Here is a 24,376-nt window from a genome sequence, read left to right on the forward strand (position 1 = left end):
ACAATAGAAACACGTAAAATGGAAACAGATTAGAAATTCACGTTTAATATGCACAGCCGTATCAACACAATTAAAATAATCGAGCAAAAAGAGCTATAATGAATGAAGAAAAAATAAATGTTGCAGAAGCATCAAAACCTTGAATGACTTTGATGCTAGCCAAATTTTTATCAATTGGTCTATGATTATAACCTCATAAAAATTCATTTTTCATGCAACAAAATGAAATCAGATGATCGAACAGAAAATAAGAATTCCTTTATAATGAAGTTATATAATACTACGGCCAAACAATGCTTTCAATCCATGGGATAAATTCTGACACCCGCGTGTACACTGCTGATGATGTGCCTACCCCACATATTTTTCCAAATGACGTTATCCCCCAGATTTCATACATGCAGGCTTCTTTGAAGGGAGCTTGAAGAGGTCCTCCAGAATCACCCTGAAAATGAACATAGCACAAAAATTTAAAAAAATATCCTCTTGCAAGAAGTGGTAATACATTTTACTATTGAAACGTTATCTTCAGGTATTTTATAGCTGAGCTGAATTCTTAATATTTTATTGATTTTCAAGATAAATATAGCGCAAGAACGATATAGTGGTGATTTCAAAACTGTATTCGGATAAAAATATCCCAGAATGATAAAAATTAACGGCAGTTAATTTCCAAAAAAAAAAGAAAAAAGAATTATTTCATTTCGACGAAAAGTATTCCACTTAAATTTGATCATACCTTGCATGTATCCTTGCCACCTTCCACAGTTCCGGCGCAAATCATTGTTCCATCAATACCCTTTCGTAATTGATTTGTCGTTCTTATTTCCACATCAAAGGTCTGATTGCAGATAGAGTTATCCAATAAATCTAATTCGACTTTCAGTAAGTCTGGACTTGGGTCTTCTCCTGTAAAATGAATTGGAAGATGGCTTAAGATACTCATTTATTTATAAGACAAGTGCGGCCGAACTATATTGTCTGTCCAAACACGGAAGGCGGGTAAGAGATTGAGGCTCGCTCGAAAGTTCAACATTAGCCGCGAAACCTCCGTCCGCTAAACAATAGCCGGAGTCTGGTCGACCGCGTGCGATATCATGTGTCACAAATAGCACTCAACTCTGAAAAGTTATCACAAAAAATATGCGTAATTTGTAATTTTTTATTACAGTTTCGATTTCTACTAGTGATTTCATGAAAAAATATTCAAAATACTACGTAGCTATGTCAATTAGTTACTTATCACTTAGTTTAAAACTTAAAAAAAAAGGTAAATACACTTTTTTTAAACCACTATTTGATAGAAATATACTAAATTTGATTTTATAATCCCTTACCCGCCTTCCGTGTTCGGACAGACTATATGTAACGAACCGGCCCGCAATGTGGGTTCTTGCCCTTGGTGTCGAGAGGCGAATAATCACACACAAGTATTTTCAGTTTTTAACCCTAAGTTTATTTCCCTTTATAAAATCCCAAAATCCCAAATCAGTTCAATGAAAATACATAAAGTAATAATGAATTTGTGCGTCCAGAATAGCCAAAAGTTAAGGTATTACCAATGTTTCGGGGAGGAGAGGAGCTGCTGGTGATGGCACGGGTGGATAGCGAGGCGCTTCGGTAGCACGGGCCATACGGCCCGCGCTTCGACTCCAACTGACGGTTACATTGTGACTGACCACTGGCGAGTCTAGTAGTAACTAAGAAACTGAGTCAAGTAAGTGAGTGTAAAAATAGCATCTCCACCGTGCCATTATATAGGGGAGGCGAAACAAGGATGTTTTCGACAAAGAGGAATGGGAAGAGTAAGTTTTAGGCGTTCTCGAAAGTGAAAGGTGCAAATACAGAGGCATATTTTGATCAATCAGGCTATTCTGAGACGTCAGACAACAACATATATTTATGCATATTTTGGAAATGGAAATCTTCCATTTCCGTATCACTAAATATAGCAGTGGAAACAGTGCACTACGGCGGGCCCACAGGGATACGCCCCTTGAGTCCAAGCATAAGTGTTTTCATACTTTTTCGCCCACGCACTTAAGATCGTTTTACACGGGGCACGGAATTGCGCAGGTTAGAGCTGCATTAATTTCTAAAATGGCGTGGAATTGTGCGAATGCATGAACGAAATTAGAATAGGGGCTGTTTTGTCGTCTCGCATCCACGCATTCTCGCATGTGTTCTAGCAATTCACCGCTTTACACGACGCAATTTTGATTGCGCCTTCGCACGTACGTCAGATTGCGCAATTCCGTGTACCGTGTAAATCGGCATTTAGAAAGGGGAAGTATAAAGGGATGGAAAAAGGACTGAGGCACCCCCGCGATGGGAGACTCACGAAGCCTCCGGGGGTAAGAATAAGGTAGGAAGGGTTTAGCATGCGAGAATCCCGACGCTGTCATTATAGCGACGCGGGCTGCTACTAGTAAAACCGAATCGGCTGTTCCTAGAGAGATGGGAGATCACCTTGCATCTATATCTACATACTACCCCGCAAGCGGCCTCGACCTCAAGCGGCGGGGGTTGTAAGGACACCAGCCGTTTACAAATAGAAAGGAAATGCTCAAACGAAATTACGCCCAGCATTTATGAAAATTTATTGTATTTTTGAGAAGGAAAACCTCGATATTTTTATCGGAGAATAGAGGTCGAACTCCGACAGTCTTTTCTATTACAATGCGCGGATACGCACCAGTGTTTTCTTTTATTCCCGTTTATGTCAACGGTTGGTGTCCAGGCACCTCCTAACACATACCAATCGAGGCCACTTGCGGGGTGGTATGCAGATGTAGATGTAAGGTGATCTCCCATTTCGCTAGTTAGGGGTGTTAGGACACCAGCCGTTGACAAATAATAAGGAAATGCTCTCACAAAATTACGCCTTGAATTTATTAAAATTTATTGTATTTATGAGTAGTAAAACGTCGATATTTTTAGAGAAGAATGGAGGTCGTACTCTGGCAACGATTGAGGGCCCCAGGGGGAACTTTACAAGGATAAAACACACCTGGGCCGGGACCCAGTACTAAAAATTCACCCGGGGAGGTGGAAGGAGTGGGAAGGAAAAAGGAAGAAGGCGCCGCGCCGCCGCGATAGGAGCCCGTCGACGCCTCCGGGGAGAGGATAGGGTTGGAGGATAGGGAATAGGGACAAACCCGCGTTGCTATGTGGATAACGGGGCCCACTACGAGCGAAACCATTGCTTAATTTGCCGACGAAATTGGAGAATAATTCTATAATGAGAAGAATCCATCGATCATTTCATTGGAAATTCGAACTTCGGCAGTCTTTTCTATTACAAAGCGCGGATACGCACCAGTGTTTTCTTTTATTCCCGTATATATTTACGGTTGTTGTTCTAACACCTCCAGCCACACACCAATCGGGGATGCTAGAGGGATACTATTCAGATGCAGATAATATGTACGGACCTTTGAAACGTTTGAACTTACCATGGCCGACCCTGCCCCAGCCTGTAGCGACGTATATGGGGTCTGATTCGAGGAAGTCGAGCGGGAGGCAAGCGGGGTGGAGCTCCTTGGAGTCGAGCGGCAGGGCGTCTGCCTCGAGGGCGGGGCCGATCTCCAGGAGGGCGATGTCGTTGTACTTGGCGGGGAGCTTGTACAGCGGGTGGCGGATCCTGCGAATCACGGGGTGCGTCTGGCCCCGCCTCGATCCATCGGGGACGTCCTCGCCGAAGCTCCGGGTCACTTCAGACGCCAGCAGGACCCAGTTAACCTGTCCACTGAAATAATCATTGTCAACATAACCATCATCGCCAGAGGTTATTACCAGTTACGGCTGAAAAAACGAAGCATACCTCCACGCACGGCGCCGGATAACAGCGGTGGCTGAAAGCAAGACCTCGAAACAGGTACGTACATGCATGAACATCTCTTTAAACAAGTGGGATTATGTATACCAGCTTCAAAAATGATCTTATAGACGAATTAGGTCAACAAAACTGATATTTGTAGTGATTTGAAAACAAAATTGAGGGTAGTTTTTCATCAAGAGTCTCAAATACTCAGATTGATTGGGTGTAGTCATATGACTACAGTGGGGGGAAATGGGCCTAGAAATGTTTTCAATGGGTAGGGAAAAATATGTTTGCATGCTAATTGCTAGCATGCGCTCAAATGAGTGGGGTAAAACTCGTCGGTAATTTCCTTGGTGAGTCTATAATATAACGCCCAATATATAAGGGGGCGTAAATCACTGCAAAAAAGTACAGATAGAGAAAAGGTTAGGGTTTTTGCGGAAGGATTTTGGATGGAAACATTTCAAGCTTTCAATAAGGTAACGCGAGTTACCATTAGCAATACAGACTCCCGAGAAAAATTTTGGGTTGAGGTACCTGTTTACTCCTTTTTAAATAAAATGAAACACACAATTATAGGTATATTTGTGACAATTTTCAAATATTTTATAAATTTACTCACTATTTGTGTCCACTTAAACAGTGAGCTGCGGTCAGCACGAAATTTTCACTGATGAGAGAGCCCCCGCAAAGCCAAGATATTTTGTCGCGAGGACCAAAGCCTAATGCTGCCTGAAATATATTAAAACCTACTTAAGTAGCTACTTTTAAGCCAGAAACTATATTCGTAACATAACGACGACATTATAGAAGATTTTTCCTAAGTTTAGCTGTCTTCATACAGAATTATGTGTACACTTTGATGCACATAACAAAGATATGCATGAGAAATTTACATAGCATATAATTTAACAATCATAAAACATACTTGAATTTTTTTAAAGTCATTATTTTAAAAGATACAGTAGATGTAACAAGAGTGTGACTCCTTGACTTGCTGTCAAAACATTCTGGCCAGTGACCATCATTATGGAGTTCTAGATATTTGAGAAATCGATAATCGCGTGAGAACCCATGATTGATGATACTTACCATGTGAGGAAATTCTTTTGGCTCAACTTTCGATCCTCCAACAAGTGATGAACCGCACGCAGTCGAATAGGTATAGCAATCTATAAAGATTGAACAAAATGGATTGCATCAGGAATAATGAAAGTCCATGCATAGTATTGATGCAAAAAGTAGAAGACAACTGAGAAATAACTTTGTTTATGTATGAAATCATTTTTCGTGGAAAATTTTCATCAAATGATAAAATATTATAAAAGTATAGAAATCAAAATCACTTTCCAAAAAGTCAAAGAGAAAAGGGGCAGTATTGAAAAACCTGTATAAAATATCAATTCCTCACAAATCCACAAAGAAGAATGAATTGAAAATTCATGAGCGCATTACGAAAAATTTTGTCACTTACCTTTTTTTGCTGACTCCAGCGTCTGAAATTAAAAGGATTTTAGCATCTTAATGCTCGAGTAACTAGGTTTAAGTCTTCGAGAGCCACCACTTTTTATTACCCAGCTCTTGATGCATGCTAGTTTCACCTCAGAGTAAATCTAAACAAAAGCGCTACAGGTGGCTGCAAAGTACCTAACCAAACTCCAATAATATTATGCGAAATAGAAAACGTCAGCAAATGAAATATTTTTACATATATCTCATTAAAACCATGCTACTACTCGTGAATTCTAAATGTATTGTGAATATAAAATCCAATCATAATAAACAACACGTGAACGAAGGCTACGGTCGGGTATGTAGATATTTGGAGAAGGGGACCCACAGCTTAGGTCATTTGCGCCAATAGTAATGGAGGGTAGAGTGTAGAGAAACCCGGCGTCGATATTAGCCTGCTCTTAACAAAAGGCGCCAAGTGGAACATGGCTTACCGTTCCAAACGACGGATGGTTTATTGTACTTGAATTGATCTCCACAATGCACCCAAACAGGGATCGTATAGTCTCTGAAAAATAAATACCCACCTAAGCCGGGATTTGAGCCTGGGCCCACGGGGAGGGAGGCCAACAGCCACCAACATATATCGTCAGAATTAGCCAACCAGACCAATCTCGAATCACTTGATAAGGGATTTTTACATTTCAATCTTGACCGCATGTGAAGAAGCCGAAAATTTGTATTCAAACTGACAATGAAACTGGGAACTGGCAATCTATTATTATTCAAGGTAAATGCGAAAGACTACAGCAAAATGCTTTCGCAGGAAACCTTTGAGCGATGGCACCTAGTCACAGGCGCTCTCATCCATCGAACTTTCAAGGGGGGAGGAAATGGATGGGAGCGGGAAGGTTGGAACACGCTTACCCCTAGGCCAAAAATAAAACCAAGGAGGTAGTGGGATTCTAGCGAAACCTGGACCAGCCATAAACCCATTCGCCTCTTAATTTCCCATGGAAGTTTCGGACCTAAATCCCATTTTAATTTTTCTTGAAGTTTTCATTTACCCACCTAATATTTTACGTAACATAATATTTTATTGGATAATTCATACATTTACTTGTAATAGAATAATTTTAATCATTTTAGTACATTATATTTATTTTTAGGATAATATCTATTCATTAGTCATAAAAAAAATTCTAATGTAACGATAATCACACCACCGGCGGTTTGCTGCCTCTTTACCTTAAGGAAAATTGTATCACACCGGCGAATCGCCGGCTATTTACCCGAATAGGTTAGTGTGCCAACGATTTTGGAGGATTTTCCTATAAAAGAGAAAAACCCATCGACCAAATCGCTGGATACGCGAAAGACTAGTCCTTATAGTTCACTTACGGTCTCTGGCTTTATCACCGACAGAGATCGCTGCTTCGGTGGTGGGAGCGATAGTGGTCGACAGTGTCGTTGCAGATTCAGCTTCATCGCAGCAAACGATTGGATCGCGGCCATTGAATCCGCAGGTTGCCGGTCGGCCGCCCCTTCTTATACTGTCCATGGCCGTCCGACACTGGCGCACAGGTGTGCATATCCCAATCCTTCCGCTGCTGGCATAACAGCGGTCACCTGCGATGACGGGTTAAACAAAGAGGTAGAATGTGTGGAATATTTATGTGCAATATTAGAGCCAAAGGTCCGTGGTTCAATTCCCGGTCCAGAGGAATTTTTCCCATATCAGAATGGGTTCAGTATAGACGATAAAATGTGTCTAAGGTACATACTGGCCAACTTACTATCATCAATACCAACAGTCGTCAATCCGAAGATTGGTTTGACGCAGAAATCCTCTCAATTCTCCTATCAGCTGGTCAATTAACATCTAGATGATTCTTCTTCTTTACATCCTTCATTACCTGATCCATTTATCTCATCAAAGGCCTTCTCTTGCCGCTATATTCTTCCACCTGCCCATCAACGATAATTTTCATCAGACCATCGTGTCTCATGCTGTGGCCGATTAAGTTTCCCCTTATTTTTCTCAAGGTTTTAAAAAGACTTCCCTCCTACTCATTTCAAAACTTCCTCATAACTCGCACGATCTACGAATTTAATCTTCAAGATTCTTCCGTAAGATAGCATTTTGAAAGCTTCCAACTCTGATTTCTCCGCTGCTGTCATCGTCCAAGCATCACTGCAATAAAGAAGAATCCTTCAAACTTAAGCCCTAATGAATTAAATCTTTATTTCTAAACTCGTAATAATCAGCTTTGGGAGACTCGTCCTCTTTGAGGTATACCCTCTTCACTTTGAATATTCTACTGACTATTTCCTACTAGCTTCCTCTATCGCTGGTCAATACGTTCGTCGTCATGCAGGGAGAAACAATCTATATTAATTTTTCGCCAATTTCTGGACTGAACTCACCCGATTCTAGCACTACTGCTTCATTGAGAAGAGGATATATAGAACTCCGAGGAGTTACATTTTAGAGAGTGCATAATCCAAGGGTATATACTAAACTCAAACTACCGTAGGTTGTATCTAAAAGGTAATATAGTCATCAAATCGTATACATACGAAAGACCATGGATTTTTGAATATTCCAGTGATAATGACGCACGCTAACTCACACGGTGATTAAATCTGAAGGTTGATTTGAATCGGTGAGGATAGAGAGCTAATCCCACACTAAATCATGGGAGTTCACACAGGGGGATCAGGGTAGGGGTACCAGCCCTCCCTAGTTCCATAGGTCAACTTGCTCATCGAGGTTTTTTTTATGACACCGTCCTAATGCTTTACCCAGAATAGTGAAGCATTTGCGTCTACATCAGCTAGGTTCATTTATAAATCTGTGTAAAATTATTGCCATATCATTTTTCTCAGGATGACGACGTTAATATTTCACGAACTGACCCAGGAACACTGAATTAACCATTTGTTCATATCGGCAGGCCTCCAATCTCCGATTATATCACCCGCTATCCGAACCAATTCATCAATTTACTCTTTCCTTTTCCTTTTAATAACTGTCTTCATTTTTTTCCTCTTCCCTCAGTGCACATTCAATCTACTATATCTGCCTCATCGTCACACCTTACGTAGCTTACTATGCAGACTGAGAAAATCCTCATCCTTTCTCTATTCATCCATCTATCTCTCCTTCTCCATTCCCACATCTTAAGCAGATCTTTCCACTCTATATCCGACGCCTCGTTTTTCTCATTTTACATTACTGTCATAAAACGATGTAAAAAGATTCGAATTATACTTTCTTGTCAATAATTCTATCCTGATATCAAATTTGTCGCGGTGATTCTATTCCATTATGGTATGGATAAACGAATGGACAATTGTGAATTTTTTTCCATATTTTTAGTGCCATATTAGTGACACGTTTCGACAATTGTGAGTCATTCCTGTCTTAAAACGACGAGTAAGTTTGAAACTTTTCGTGACGTGTTGTGTCCCATTCATGTGGAAAATTGCCCATTAATTCATACTTATTGCCGCAATCATCCCGATCTGTTTAGGGAGTATTATACTTCTAATCTCATGGAAATTAACTCTATTGCTAAGTCCATTATTTTTTTATGCAGTCACTTTTATGCACATATCCGTCCAAAGTTAAATTAATTGAATGGTTCGTTCTTAGTTCTTTGTGTCCAATATTTTTTATTAATTTTTTTAAAGCTTTAAATATATCGTTAACTATTGTCCCATCAACTTTGTTTGAGCTTGATTCTCATGAGATATTCCTCGTATTATTTTGCCAGCGCATATACAAGTTAATAATCAAGCATATTTGTCCACTGACTGATGATGGCATGACAACGAATGGCATGATCTTAAATCTCTCACATTGCATTTTCAAACTTTTAAGGATGGGATTTTCATAGGCATGTTTTTATTAATTCTCAGGAAAATCACGCTGACGACAGATTCATGATTGCTTTCATATCAAACGGGAAAAGCCAATATAAATTAGAGCCACAGAAAAATAACCAATCTTTATAAATTACATACCAAGTATTCCACTTGTTGGCTACGAAAGCTTGTAAGTGCATTTAAAGAAACATTAATTCTTAAACATAGAATGCTGTACTTCCTCTTGTCCATATTCTTTTCAGCCAACTTCATTTGAAAATGGGAACTCTATTCACAAAATTGAATTAACTGCGTATAACTTTACCATTATGGCCCCATCCTAAAGAGAAACCCACTGTTTCCATTTGTGAGTAATCAAATGTAGCCAATACTCTTTACTGGGCACAAAAACAAGACTTTGCAGCAGTCACGAAGCCTGACAAAATAGTCCTAGCTAGGAAATGGCACAAGCTTGAAATCTTTAAACTAGCTTTTTATTTAACGCATAATGAAGATTTCTGTAGCCATTCGAACCGTTTTGTGACGATTTGGTCGTCCGTCGACGATTTGATCCAAGAAAAACAAATTTTCGGTTGATATTATATTTTAAAAATGAAGTCGGGATTCAATTAAAATAAGCTTTTTCACTTATTATTGCCTTACATATATGAATTTCCTACGTATGCGTATGAGGGTAGTCCGATAGAATTCTAATGTAAAATTTTTGCCGAAAGAATAAGCCAAAACTTCCTTGACCTGGTGCCCTTCTATAACAGAACGCCAAAATCTTTTCTACCTGTCATAATAGGGAAGGTGGCGGAAGCGCTTGGAAATCACGGGTGCTACTATCAGCTGTCGACTCTGTTTGCGGATTCGGAAGTGATTCATTGCTAACCAATAGAATTTCAAAGAAATTCTTTGTTTGCTACTCAAACAATTGTTGATGGAGTTGGATTAATATTTCTTACGTGTCAAAAATTAAAAAAACGTAATAGGGACCGCAACTGAGGGATCTCGAGCGCATTCAAACAATGAGTCATTAAATCAGTCTTCTTGGAAATCAGCCACCCTTAACTTATCTTAAAAATGCATTTTGAAATGATGCTATAGAAGCATGGGCAGGAACTTTGTTAGAACCATGTAGTTAAGTTGTTTCAGTTGAATGTCTTTTTAATCGTTCAATACAAGAAAAAATTTTCCGGAATAACTTGGGTAAATAATTTCCCAGTATGGCGAGGGAAAAGAGAACACTGAAATCATCGATATAAATAGATATCTGTAATTTTTATTTAAGTGGAATGCATCCATGGCCCACTAAATTCACATCGAGAGTAGCTCGACTGACATGCCGGTGTTATGTAATTTTTTGAATCGCATAATGACGGTTTGATCGTGCGTTGACGATTAGGTCAAAGAAAACCAAAACTAAAGTTGAAATTACTTGTCAAAATAATATTGAGACATGACGCGGAGACAAGGAGCAGAAGGGGAGAAAACAAGTGAGGGTTATGCTTCGTAGGTACTATCGCATTCGGTACGCACTCACCGAATGATCGTGACGTGATGATCAATGTCAGGACACAAGCAGTGTGCGGCTGAATCTACTAAACTATATACACGCAATATATGAGTGGCAATAGTTTATTTCACCGTTTTCACTATATTGTCGATTGTGATGGAGTTTGAAATTTTTTGAGAAACGTATTTTTCCGTTTTTCGCCTACTTCTCAATATATCCGCAACTAAAAGTCGACTTCGTTTAAAATTTTCGCAGATAAGTTGATGACGTCACGAACTCCTTACCGCGCGGGTAACCGCTTTTCACCAACCCCTCTACCTCGTACATTGTTCTCACTTTTTCGCTTTTGTTTGCATCATTTTAAGTTATTCCATTCCGCGGTGAGTGGTTGTCTGAAGAACTAGTAAATGAACTAATACTCCAATGACTTCACAAACTCATTAAAAGTGATGGCAAATATCGCTTTTATTTATTTTATATTTACGAGGGATTGGGTAAATATGTGAAATTTTTATTCGCCGTAACTATAATTCCCTTCCATCTGCTGAATTACTTAAATGAAATGCGATTTCAGATCCGAGGCGACAACCCCATTATAAATTCACGAAAGACATCTGGAGCTTTTCATTTCCATTAGGGTGTTCTCTGGGCGGTAAAAATATTATGCTGCCACTATTACCTGTATCAGCGCAGGAAGTCAAATGTAGAAGGTGGAAAAAGCACAGCAACAGCAAGCGTGAACAAGGCATGGTGCTCGTCCGTCTCTTGAGCACCTCGGTGAAAGGCGACGTCGCTCTGGGGAAGGACTCGGACAAACTGCGGGGTCATTTTAGACTCAGATCTCGGACAGGTTCTGTCCAAGGAGGCTGTTGGTCACGTGATATCCAACACCGCCAATGAATCGATGCCCTCGAGTTCTTCCTTATGTCGAGCGGGAAAATCTCGTTCTGCCCGCCAGAGACCCCGGGACACTGTCTTTCATGGAATTAAATGCGTACTGCATTTTTATGCGTTACAACGAGACGTTTTAGCAGCGGAGCTCTTCCTTCTCCAGTTCTTACAGTGACGTACAATTCTATTGAACGGTTATCATTGTAATGTTGAGTAGGTACGATCGGTTTATGAGCCTCGTAGGTAGGTATCAGAATAGAATATTCAACTGAAAGTCTATTCTCTGATGATGATCCCAATTATTATACATTTACTCATTGATGAAAGGTATTTATCAAGTACTTAATTTTTTCAGACATACATGACCTATTGGATAATTTTGGGCTTGATTTTCAAGCCAGTAGCTGCGGAGAATTTTCGGGGATATATTTTGGAAGGGGGAATTCATTAGGACAGAGTACACTGGAGACCGCATTTCCGTAATATTCGTCAGGGTTTTTTATCTCTTGAACACCTCCCCTGCTACGACCCCCGACTTGCCTCATTTCTTTCCAAATTCTTACTGCTTCACATCTGAGCCCTCATTTTATCACCGCTACTTGGTTTTTGCATAGACTGTCGATGATTTGCCTGTCATTGTAAATAACTCCAGTTCAAGATATTCATAAATTATTTTCAAGCGTTCATTGTTAAGCAAAAAACTTGCATTTGATTTCCACCTTAAGGATTACCGTATTTCTTATTTTCATCCTCCCCTTCCCCCGGCCCTCCCTCTTAGTCCGCCCACTGAGTATATGACACTATTAACGGGGTATTTTGATAGAATTTCTCCTCCATAAATAGAGATCACTACATTTCCACATCCACTGCAATGCCATGGTTCGGCAGTTGCGTAGGATGGTGTAGGTGTTTCAGGTATCAGGATGGCAGAAGTGACAATTCGCCTATGATAACCTGTCTTAATGTTCATGCCACAGACAAATTACTTTGATTAAGCTGAATTATAACAGCTCACAGTGGCCAGAAAATACCTTGAGGGTTAGCTCTTATAGTAATAAAAACCACAATATCCAAATAACCAAACAAAAAGTTAAGAATAGAAAAGTTCCCTTTCATCTTCTACGGGATTTAAAATAAAATGAGTTTTAAAAATGTAATAAATATTTATTTTTGTGTGAAACATATTCTTTTTACCCCCAAACAATATTCTCTATCCAATGTATGTATTCGTAAACTTTTGTGTATACTCCTGGGGAGTTTTCACAACCACATATGCTACCGAAAGAGGTGATTCCCAGTATTTCATACATGGTTGAATGCCTGATCCGAACTTGCAGTGGACCACCCGAGTCTCCCTGAAAAATAAATGGGTTAGAAAATTTATTATAAGATGAACAAACTTACTCAACTTATTAATAATGAGGATCTCTGTCCACATTATTCGGACAAGTTCTTTCTCGTACTCTTAGTAATTTCGGTAGATTTCTTCTGTCATTATCAAGTTGTACTAATGTACTTCATTTGTTTGACGATTTCTACAAAGCTAAATAAAGTTTTGATCGGTTTTCTGACTTCAGGAAAGTATAACTACTTATTAAGAATGCAAGAATTATGACGGCTTCTTCGAAAGTATCATGTATCTCTTCAATAATTACCATACTGATATGATAACATTTTAAATGATTGAGATGGTCGTATTGCCTCTATTTGAGTTTTAGAACCTTGGTCATTAAGGTGTCGGCAGTTGAACGACCAAGATTGAGTGTAAAAGCAATTAAGTCTGTATTAGAATATCAGTGGTGAGGACAGAAGAGCGCTGTGAGGGTTTATACTTATTCAGCCGAAATATTAGAACCGTTTTATTTTTAAACTTTTATTTTCTACTGAGACAGTGAGTAAATATTTATCATAAAAAAGTTGTTTTTATTGCAAGGCTTAAATTTTAAAATATATCCAAAAATTAATATTATTAATGCCAAATGCAATTATAATCACAAGCTTCTTGCAGGAAAGAATGCTGTCTACCTGTTGCTGAATTATCCATGTGCCTTTTATGTAGCATCATGTACTCAATGTTGATTACATTACGCCACACGATAGAAAAAGTTTCTACTGCTTATTCATTTTTGAAAATTTACAGCCACCGACTACTTCATTGGTATCAAAGATATCGATTTGTATAGAAATCAACAACTAAGGAATTTAAATATGCATATTTAGATTGTTTACATTTTATTTACGTCACATGTTGGAGCATATATTTAAAGTAGAGATGTGCGAATAGTAACCGCGAATACTCGAATACCTCGAATACTAGAAAGTATTCGATATTCGAGGTTTCGAATAGTTATGCGAAAAGTATCGCCTCGAATACCTCGAATACTTTGAATTTCGCGTCATACACTGTCGCACGCACGTCGTTGGTAGTTGACTCGGAAAAATGTAGAGAACTGTAGTCATTTAGTGCTCGCAGTGCCGTTTTACGCAAGTTGACGAATCACATCAAATTCGTGGATATTAGCGTGAAAAGAGTTCGACGAGGGGAACCGAAAATAGTCGGGTGAAAAAATCCGAAAATCCCCGATTCCCCCCACCAGGAGAACCTCAGTGCCGTGGGATAGCATCCTTGGGGCATTTCCCACGATCCGCTATCCCCCTCCATTCAGCACTCGCCTCACCCACTCTGAAGCTTTCCTCCTCTCTGAAATCAAACAAAAGGTCTCAGCTCGCGCAGGGATCGCATTACGAAGACCCCTGCTTCGAAAAAAATATCGAGTGACGAGAACAAAAAAAACGTGTTTCACGCCCTCCCCCCTTTTCTCACCCACTGACCTTTTTCTCGCTACCTGCTTCGAAGTTCCCCATTTCTGGAGGTCAACTGCTGAGTGAGTACCGTGGGATACTTACATTAGCGTGTTTCCCAAGATCCGGTATGCCTCTCCACTCACAATCAGCACTAGCCCCCCCTCTGAGGCTTTCCTCTTCTTCGAAATAAAAAAAAGGTCACAGCTCGCGCAGGGATCATATTACGAAGACCTTAGCTTCGAAAAAATATTAAGTTACACGAGAACAATAGAAACGCGTTTCGGGCCCTCCCTTTTCTCCCCCACTGACCTTTTTTTTCCTACCAGCTTCGAAGTTCCCCATTTCTGTGGAGGTCAACCGCTGCATGAGTCATCTATTAGCACAAAAGGTGTCTAAGAATGACTTTCGTCAATTGATGTTACACCTTTATTGAATTGAAATATTAGTAATGTGCGCGTAATTTCAAAAAGAATAAGACCAAACACAACGTATTTCTGAGTTTATTTAAGCATTTTACGCAAAGAAATAAATGTCAAAATACGACGGAGACAGCATTCTGGCGAAACTCAATATCCTCGCAACTGAGCTTCTCGGAAGTTGATGCGGTATTTTTTTCGAAAACATATATCTAGTTACAATTTATGAGTTATGCTATAAATCTCTATTGTCACAGTCGAAGGGATATTTTCTCAGGATATTTGGTTTTTCCCCGCTAGCAATTCAAATTCATCTGCTTATCTCGTGAGAACTTCCAAAGATGGACTGAAAATAATTGAAGAAAATCCGGTGGAGAAGCACCAGTATTTTGCAAAACGCCTCAGATTGTCAGCTAGCAGTTGGCAGCAGGAGTGGGGGTAAAGCGATGTTAGTTGAATTAATTATATGCCCAATTGTTTCCATAAAATTAAAATATTCATTAATCAGCTAAATTCCTGTTCGAATCCTTTGAAGGAAATCAAAATTACTCCCCAGAATCTTGTGTTGCCTGCTGCATGGGCAACCGAGTCAAACATTCCAGCATTCATCATTTAGTATTCGAGGTATTCGAAATTCGAGGTATTCGAATATTCGAGCAATGATTTAATATTCGAATTCGATATTCGAATTCGAGAAATCTGCTATTCGACCCATCTCTAATTTAAAGTCATGGGTGACTCACTTCGAAAATGAATTTGATACTTACTTTGCAGGTATCTTTCCCACCACACAGCATTCCAGCACAAATCATTGTCGAATCAACCCCTCGTTTTAGGGAGCTATTTGGTTTAATTAGGTGCTGGTAAGTCTCGTTACAGTGCGATCCATTCATTATGTTTAAGTTCACTTTCAGCAGCACTGGACTGGGATCACCGACTGTAAAATAGAAGAACATTTCAAATATGATCCATCATTCTTGGAATTTTAATTGGATAAATTTTAAACGTATTGTCAATTTTATTTCGGAAGTAACAGAATTTGAACGTAGGCTTTCGCAGCGAGATGAAAGCCGTTGCTAATAACAGAATTACAGTTTTTGGCACCGATAGTTTCAAATACGCATGAAAAAATAATCATAGATTCATGCATTTCAAACTGGTTTCAATTCATTTGAAATGGAAAGGTGAAATCTCTTTTCTTCAATTAAGTCCTAAGCAGAATCAAAACAAGTTGAACCAAACATGCGTCTATAAATCCATTCATTGAGTTCTTAATAGTTTCATGAAGCTAATTCGTGGGTATTCCAATGCAAGAGTGAGTCTTTATGGATTTTTCACGTAATCAAATGGTCAATCATAGTCAAATTTGGATGGCAGAGTCACCCAGAAAAACATCGCGTCGGCCATGACTGACTATTTAACATGTTGGAAAACCCGTAAAGACCCCACCATGGGTGTACCCATCGAGGGGCAGGAGGGGGGAAGCTTTCCCCCCCTCTAGAAGCAAAAATCCCAAATTTCTTTAAGGAAAATAATACTTTTTCAAGCAAATAATTATAAAAACTAATAAAGAGCTGTTACAGTTTCTCTAAAATTTTGGTTTCATTCACCTTGTCTATGCTTACCTATAACTTGAACAACCATGCCTTGCCCCCCCCCCCCCATAGTTTTTGATCCTGAGTACGCCCTTGGACCCCACTCTTATTGTACGCCAGGAAAGTACTAAGTGTGTCATTGCAAGAGATTTCATCCAACGAATTTCTGTCCTACTCACAAGGTTCAGTCTGCCCCCATCCAGTGGCTATAGCCTTCTCTGCCCTCTTCATCGTCTGCTGCGATGGAAGGCAGATGGGGTGTATCCGTTTGCTGACGGTAGGATAGGGATGCGGCTCCAGGGCGGGACCAATTTCCAGCAGAGCTATGTCATGATACTTGGAGGTGACGTTGTAGTCGGGGTGTGGGATTGAGCGGATCACCGGATGTGTTTGCCCCCTCACCGAGTTCTCAATCTCATTTGTTCCCAAGCGAACCCATCGGGCTGATCCCCTAAATAAAAAAAGAGGAAATTTTGCTTTGTTCAGGAGCGTGCTTAAGGGTGTGTTTTTCCTTCACAGCTCGCTACAGTGGTTCTTTCATCGCTTAGTTAGTGTTGGCAACAGATAACATTAGCTAGCCATGAGAAGATAAAACAACAATCGCGGCGAGTGCGAGTCACTTGAGGTAGTGACGGCTAATAAATATCAGAATGAACGCTATGATTTTATTTATGTCATATTATGTCAGATGTAAGTCATATGAATTACATTTATCCCCCCTCCATAAATGAGATTTTAAAAAAGTTTTTTAACTATCCACTGCCTACCGCTTGGAGCTATCAAAGTACCACCAATCCATTCACTACAACTATCGTAATTCCTTAGCATCGTTACATTTTTAAAATTTTAATTGTAAAATATCTCGGTGTTTCCTAAGTTAAAATGCTTAACCTAATCTTACATTGATCTTGCCTCTTCCGCCGCAAGACATAATCTATTTATACATATAAACTACGGCCTCAATTTGTCCTACCGACAGCTGTGAGAGAAATAAGACTTTACAAAAGCTTTCTGTTTTAAAGTAATACTTGTGGTCTAAATTTTTGCCGTGAAAAATTGAGGGGATTCGGAGATATTACTTGTTCGTATCAGTTAACGCGCTGCGCCTGTGAAGACCACGCTGAGCTAAATGGTAAACCACTTATTCACTGTTATTTTATTACTGAAATTTTCTGAAAAACAAACCGAGAGAGCTGACCGATCCGTATTACAAGCATATATATGTAAAATGTGGACAACAATTTAAATGCTAATTCAAATTATTTAGACTCGTAAAAATGATCATCCTTGGATAATCATGGTTCTTATCTCATTATATAAAATTATAGTAGTAAAATTTGGCGCTAAAATTGCCAAATTCTGTATCAATTGTGAGGCTGATGAATTAGTAGATGACTCACAATATTCAAAATTCAAAGAATTAATCTATAACTATTAAATCATTCACTCTACCATCGAAAGTCTATATTCTCAAATAAAGTATAAAATATGAATTCCAGATTAGAATACTAATATAGAATTAGAATTATTATAAAACACTTACATGGGATATGACTTCAAGCAGTGAGCTGCTGTCAATACAAAGTTTCTGCTGATGAGAGATCCGCCGCATCGCCATGAAGGTTCTTCTTGTTTACCAAAACCAATAGCTGCCTGAAAAAAAACAAATCTTTAAAAAAAACTCTTAAGAGTAAGTGATCTTGCACATCGCAAAAATCTTTTGCTTTAACAAGTATGTAGCCATAAAATTTTCGGGGGAGGATTATTTGAATAGGAATGGATTTGTGAGAGGGAGGGTTAATTTTTAGGGGTTACAGCTAATATTGCTTCCTTATACCTCGGGGGTTTTTGAACCCTTGAGGCATCTCATCTCTTGACCGTTCTCTCGCTCATTACGGTAATTGCCATATTTCAAACGAAGGCATTCATTTTATAAATATATGTTTCTGACCACAGGATACGGTTCTTGGCCTGAGCACAGGAATTACCATAGCTACATTACCGAGTAAGTCCAATCTAATAAAACCCAAAAGAGGAACTTAAAGTTAAAAATAGCGGAATGAAAATGCACTCACATCAGTAAAATATTCGTATGTACATACGAAATACATTAATAAGCCTCGCACAAGGTGTTAGGATTCCGATTTATCTCAATGACGGTGAATTGCGTGAGATTTCCCGCTCGTTAAGATCAATTCAATTACCCGCATTAAGATCTCCACGCCAAGAACGCAGGGCGCGAGAGGAAATGGAGTTGACGAATGGGTCGTTTAGCCAAATGCTGATTTCGCAGATAGCTATCTTTGCGGAACAGACTTCATGGACGAAGCTCAATGGCTCAGGAGGATAGCGCCTACGTTTTGTCTCCGGAAGGCCGCGCACGCAAATGATTTTGTAACCAACGGGTGGGCTGTGGTTTCTCGCATCCGGTTCCATGTGCGATTACGTCTATCTTACTATTGCCGACTACGTAGATGGATGTCATTCATAACGCTCGCGCGGCAGGAGAGAGAGGTCTGTGGGCTATATGTGCGAATCAGCATCCTCCGTCAAGATCCCCAAAAATAAAAATATCGAATGACCATCATGTAAGGTGGGCTCAGTTCCTACTTTACAGTGATCCTTTGAGTTCATGCAAATAGAGAAAAAAATCTTTGAATTTGGACCCTAATTTTCGCAAATACGATGATTTTTAATCAACGAAAAAAATAAGCCATAAAAAAGAGTCAGCATGTAAGAAATTTTGAGCAATGCGGGATACCTAGCAGACGATTAATCATACGTTGAGGCAATTGCAGCGCATGGGACGAAATCTAACCAATTAAGAATGCCAGAGACAAATATGCTATCAGAAGGGTATAATTTTTTTTAATAATAGGCAGGGTTGAACAAGACCGGTAGCGAAAAAGGCCGCGACTCCGGCGTTGCTTATGCTCATGCGGCGGGAACGTAGCCGGGGAAGGATCTATATTGGCTGCAACTTCTGCGAAATTTCTTTAAGTTTTTCCAAAAATATATTGAACGATCACTCTGTAAAGCTATTTTACGCACTCGCTCATGGCAATAGGGATAATTTAGCTGGAACATTTTGATAGTTTTTAAACCAATTCCAGAAAACATGCCATCGGTTTAAAAAAATCCATCCATCATTTAATGTCTTATCAAAATGAAAGAAAGCCCATTTTCCTGAAAAATTTCGAACTTTCAAATTTCCGGTTAATGCCTAAAAATTTCTACATAATGGATGTTAAGTACTGTATTTCATAACGTAGAAGGAGACGGCATCCATAGACGTCAGGATGTACCACGTCCTAGCTGCGAATTCTGTATTCTGAAACTTGCGCTTAATCCTGCAATGCCCAATTAAGGTAAAATTGCATTTTTTCGACCTATATTTTGGTAATCATAGTTAAAACCAGAGCTGGCCGGTAAAAATTAATTGCTACGATGCATGAATGCATTAAATACGATTAATTGCGATACTTAGTATTAGAGCTTTTGATGGTTAGTTCAAAGATTCACCCTTAATTTTTTAAACGTATGAATCTAATTACTATGCCGACCCAGTTCTTACCATATGAGGAAATTCCTCTGCCTTGGCCATTTCGCCTCCGATGATATGCACAATTTTTGGAGCTACTGCAGAATATTTCTTGCACCCTGAAACACAAAGATGTATTAGCCGCTTAAAAAAATGTATGTGCTGTAAAAGTTGCTGCTAACAATTGGTATTTATCCGAACTTACATTTGTACACTAATTGGCTACTTAAAGAATATTATGTTGAAATAAAGTTGATCCCTTCATTAATAAATTTTCCGCACTATAACTTTACCTTCAATATAATTTCAAATGTCAAGGTTAGAGTGAATTTGCTTCCCAGGATTTGGCAAAGAAGAAACCAAAAATTAACAAAAGATTTTGACTAATTTACAAATTTTAATGCGGAAAAAAATTTATCCGTGCAATGGATATTATTTTAGTTTGCAGGAAAATCATTTTTCATTACTACTATATGAATAATTCCCTGCATTTCCGAAAAACCAAGTTACAAGACTTCTAGCATTATTCTAATGCGGAAGGAATAACGCAGTAACTTCATTTCAGAGAATTGCGTACGGAAATTTATTCCTCGGAACCTGTTGGTTAACTGCTTTCAAAGCAACGTTTATTTTGTCTCCAATTATATCATAAACTGTTTATGAGAGTAATTTGAAAATAACGCGACGAGATTACAGGTATTTCTTCTTAAAACCTCCCGCTGTCGATATTATATCTTGTTCACGTTTATCTACTATCAGGGACAGTTGAAATCATGGCTTGAGTCATGGACCCTTCGTCACCCACCTCAGGGAAGATTATTGTTGTAAATTTTGTGGTATTTAGACATTATCGGTGATAATAAACCCCTTTTATCTCAGTTTGGAAAGAACTTTTTGGGTTTACAACAAGATGGTTTCATTAAAAAAGTTTTTATACCATGCAAGTATTTTAATGGAGGCTAAAATATATGAATTGATAATACTTTTCTAAATACCAATGCACGCGCCAACCATTGAGCATCTATCTTGTAAGTAGGTACTGATTTTCTTTTTTTTTCAATGCCTTCCGAATAGAATGCGTGGAGACTTAGTTGGTGGAGAGCTTGGCTTATGATCAAATTGTATCGGGTTCAAGCCTGAGTGAAGTCTTAGGGCACTCAAAAAAAAAAGTCTCGCATTACGAGGAGCCACAAGAAAAGAAACTTACCTTTTACTCTGTGGTATCCTCAAATCTGTGACTTAGTATGAGGTGAGTCCTGTCACTAACTGTTAATGATCGTAGAGTTAAAAATCTGAGCAAGCAATTTCTTTCAGCCATCTTAAAAAATACCAACTATCGGGGAGGGAGGACAGATAGTAGATGTATATTATGTTTGGGGAGAGGGCAAAGATTGGTGGAAGGTTAGGTTTACTCGAATTAAGTTAGGGCAACCAATTAAAAGTAACATTAAAAAACATATGAAATAAAAAATGATGGAAGTACGATAATACTACTAGCGATATGGGATAAACTTCGATAGCTTTAAGCGGCGGGGGGTAGACAGCTTGTACGATAACGATTATCCTTGTTTCTGGGAGTCCCACTAATATTATTCTCTTTGGCGCTTACAGTGCCTCGCTTTCTCTCCAGGCTTGACAATTGGTTCAGGCGACGCAGAGGCTGTGGTGGTAGATGTGGTTGTCGGCTCGGTCGTTATCTTCCGGCGTGGGCAGCAAATCAAAGGTGGACCTGACCGGTGGATCCCACACATGCGGCTAATGAGACGACCTCGGGGAATACCCGGGCCCAAAGGGCAGAGATGAAACGGTCGACACACGCCTTGTACGCCCGAAGCATCACGACACTTCCTGCCTGTTGGTGAGGAAAGAAAGACATTGACGATCTTCTGTATCATCTCTCGCCATTGCATCCATTCCTAATGAATTTCAGCAATCATTCGGGTAATTTGAAATCGCAATTTCACAGTTTCCACTTCAGGTTCCAATCAAATTCCTTACGATAACGGGATCTGCATAAAACAAAATATGTAAAAGTGAAAAAAATGGTATGATTTAATTCCACTGCGATTTATTTAATAAAATACCTCAGTCACGCAAATACTCTATAATATCTCATCATTAGAAAATTCCAAGTCACCTTGATAATTGTCAAAATCATGGTCAGGAATGAAGTATTTTTGTGGAATGTAAAAAGTGATTTTTTCAATTTTGTGGTTTCACAAAGGTAAAGCTGCAAATGTCAAACAATATTTATGAGAGTTTCAAACTGGAAAGGTTTTCTCTAGGAAATACTTTATCTTTTAAATAGTGTTGTATATGATCACTTAGGATTATAACAGCTCGAAATTTGCCATAGAGAAATTCAATTAGGTTTTTTCGTATTAATATATCACAGAACGTTTTGGCAACTAATGAAGGCAGGGCGCAGCTAGGAATTAAGGCTGAGGGGGTTTAGTTACAACTAATACTGGGGTGTGTGGGGGTATGGAATACCCACAACGATAAGCGGTAGGTGCGAGATAAATTGTGGAACTTTAAGATAAATGGTTGGAAATGGTGAGTTTTACGGCTTCATGAGGGATATTTTATTAATCCTTACACTATTCTATTAGTCATATCAATCCAATTAAGTAAAATGGATTAAACTTAAAATTTCTCTAAGCTCTGGTGTGGGTTTTATCGCCCAAACCCCCCCTCGCTGCGCCACTGAATGAAGGAACATGCGACTTACTGATGCGATATTTTTTTAAACGCGGCCTAGCGACAGCTTATAGTGTATAAACGGCTGAATGCATAATTTTTGATTTTACGCTAAAAAAGAGATCCTGAAAAATGGTACCCCCCAATCGTAGATCATGTATGGTTACATTGGGGGAACGACAGAGAATCTTATTCACATGTGCCAGCGAATGGTTAAAATTTTGTTGTATATTTTTAGACGGATCCTAAGACAATGATATTACATACTAGGATAGAAAATCACAGAAACATATCGAAATCGGAATTCCGCGGGCAGAAATTACGATGGAATTGAAAATTTTCTAAGTATTCCCGAAAAATTCTTAAACACAAAGGATAATGCTTCCAAGGGAAATTTTAAAATATTGTATTCCTTTTCACGTAATCCAGTGGGTTCTTTGATGAGTACTTAACTTCAGAAACTGGGAAATCATCCTCCAAGAAGTCGATTTAAAAAATTAGTCCATGCTCTTGGGGTCAAATATTAATGTTTGCCGGGGCTCACCTAATTTAATGAAGTTTTAAGACGTCGTGGCGTATGGAAAACATTGCAGCTTAGCAAGAGCGTTTAAGAACTTTTTTCTCTAACATTATTTTAGTACTAAAGCTGTTATGCCCCTTTTTTAGATAAAGAAATTAATTATATGATTATTTCGATGCGACATTAAAAATCACTGCTTCAACAATTTTGCACTTCTATTACTTACCCGATAGTGCCTGAGAAAATGTCTGAACTTCACACCATAAAATGAAAATGCTAATGATCAAATGATAGCGTGCCATTCTCTTCACAGCTTAGGCTCTCACACTGAACAACAAGGAAAAGAGTGCTCGAATGGGGCATCCGGCGATCTTCCTCCCGTATATATCAAGTTCTTCCACCTACAACCAAACTTCCTGCTGCTTAGGGGAACACCCGAAATATGCCTATAAGTCTTCACTCCCATCTTTGCCGTTCCAGTTTTTTGCGAATGAAAATGATAAGGCCAGTCCTTCCCTTACCATCTCCTTTGAACAAAATGTTATCGGTCCCTTACTTCTAAATAGCAAACATACGGTGTGTATTTTCAACTACCGCACCAAAAAAATAGCTTACGGATGTATACGTGTATATATCTGTGGGGTTGAGGGAGGGAGGAAGCGAGAGGGGATAAGGTTAGGGGGGGGGGGTGCGGCAAACTGATTTTCGCCACTCCTTATTCCAGCCGTGAGTGAAAGATATCCCTAAATATGGATATTATTGTAGAGTAATTAACAGCATGCAGTGTAAGTTCGCCTCAATTTAGGAATGATTTTGTCCGACTGAAAAACCTTTCAAAATTTATGGGTCATTTCAGATGAAATCGGCGAACTATTATCCCTCTTTGTCCTGGCTTCGATTAAAATTTTTCTACTATTAGAAAATCTCTTCAAATTGTTAACCATGGAATAATTATTCGAATATGAATAATGTTCATCATGCAAACATTAATTTTCCACATTTGATTCGTAAAAATATATAATTCTAATCGTAAAAATCCGAGTATATTCCTCATAATAATGGCATAAAAATTTAGAGCGGCTTCTTTTAAAGCTGATATATTTTTAAAGTCTAAGTATACAATTCCAATAGTCTTTTTTTGCAATTTATTTATGCCGTATTTAAAATAATTGTCGCGGTGGAATGATCCGCATATATATTGTTTCTTTTTAATTTTTCGCAAATGCATCTTCTTCTTTTTTAAG

At 38.9% G+C, this 24,376-nt stretch overlaps 1 protein-coding gene across 1 annotated transcript; it reads right to left on the bottom strand.

Moving 5' to 3' along the window:
• Window positions 1-19: 19 nt before the first annotated feature.
• Window positions 20-24,097, bottom strand: LOC124153548 (transmembrane protease serine 9-like). Its single transcript, XM_046526775.1, has 13 exons — window positions 23,359-24,097; window positions 21,522-21,764; window positions 19,946-20,031; window positions 17,915-18,024; window positions 16,551-16,822; window positions 15,544-15,713; window positions 12,835-12,910; window positions 6,677-6,904; window positions 4,916-4,995; window positions 4,446-4,555; window positions 3,456-3,748; window positions 740-909; window positions 20-445 (listed from the first exon to the last, which is right to left on the bottom strand). Exons 1-13 carry the CDS (start codon window positions 23,432-23,434, stop codon window positions 281-283), a joined length of 2,079 nt encoding a protein of 692 aa, XP_046382731.1. The 5' UTR covers window positions 23,435-24,097; the 3' UTR covers window positions 20-280.
• Window positions 24,098-24,376: the final 279 nt, after the last annotated feature.

Source organism: Ischnura elegans, chromosome 2, assembly GCF_921293095.1.
Source record: "Ischnura elegans chromosome 2, ioIscEleg1.1, whole genome shotgun sequence".
In the NCBI taxonomy this organism is placed as follows: Eukaryota; Metazoa; Arthropoda; class Insecta; order Odonata; family Coenagrionidae; genus Ischnura; species Ischnura elegans.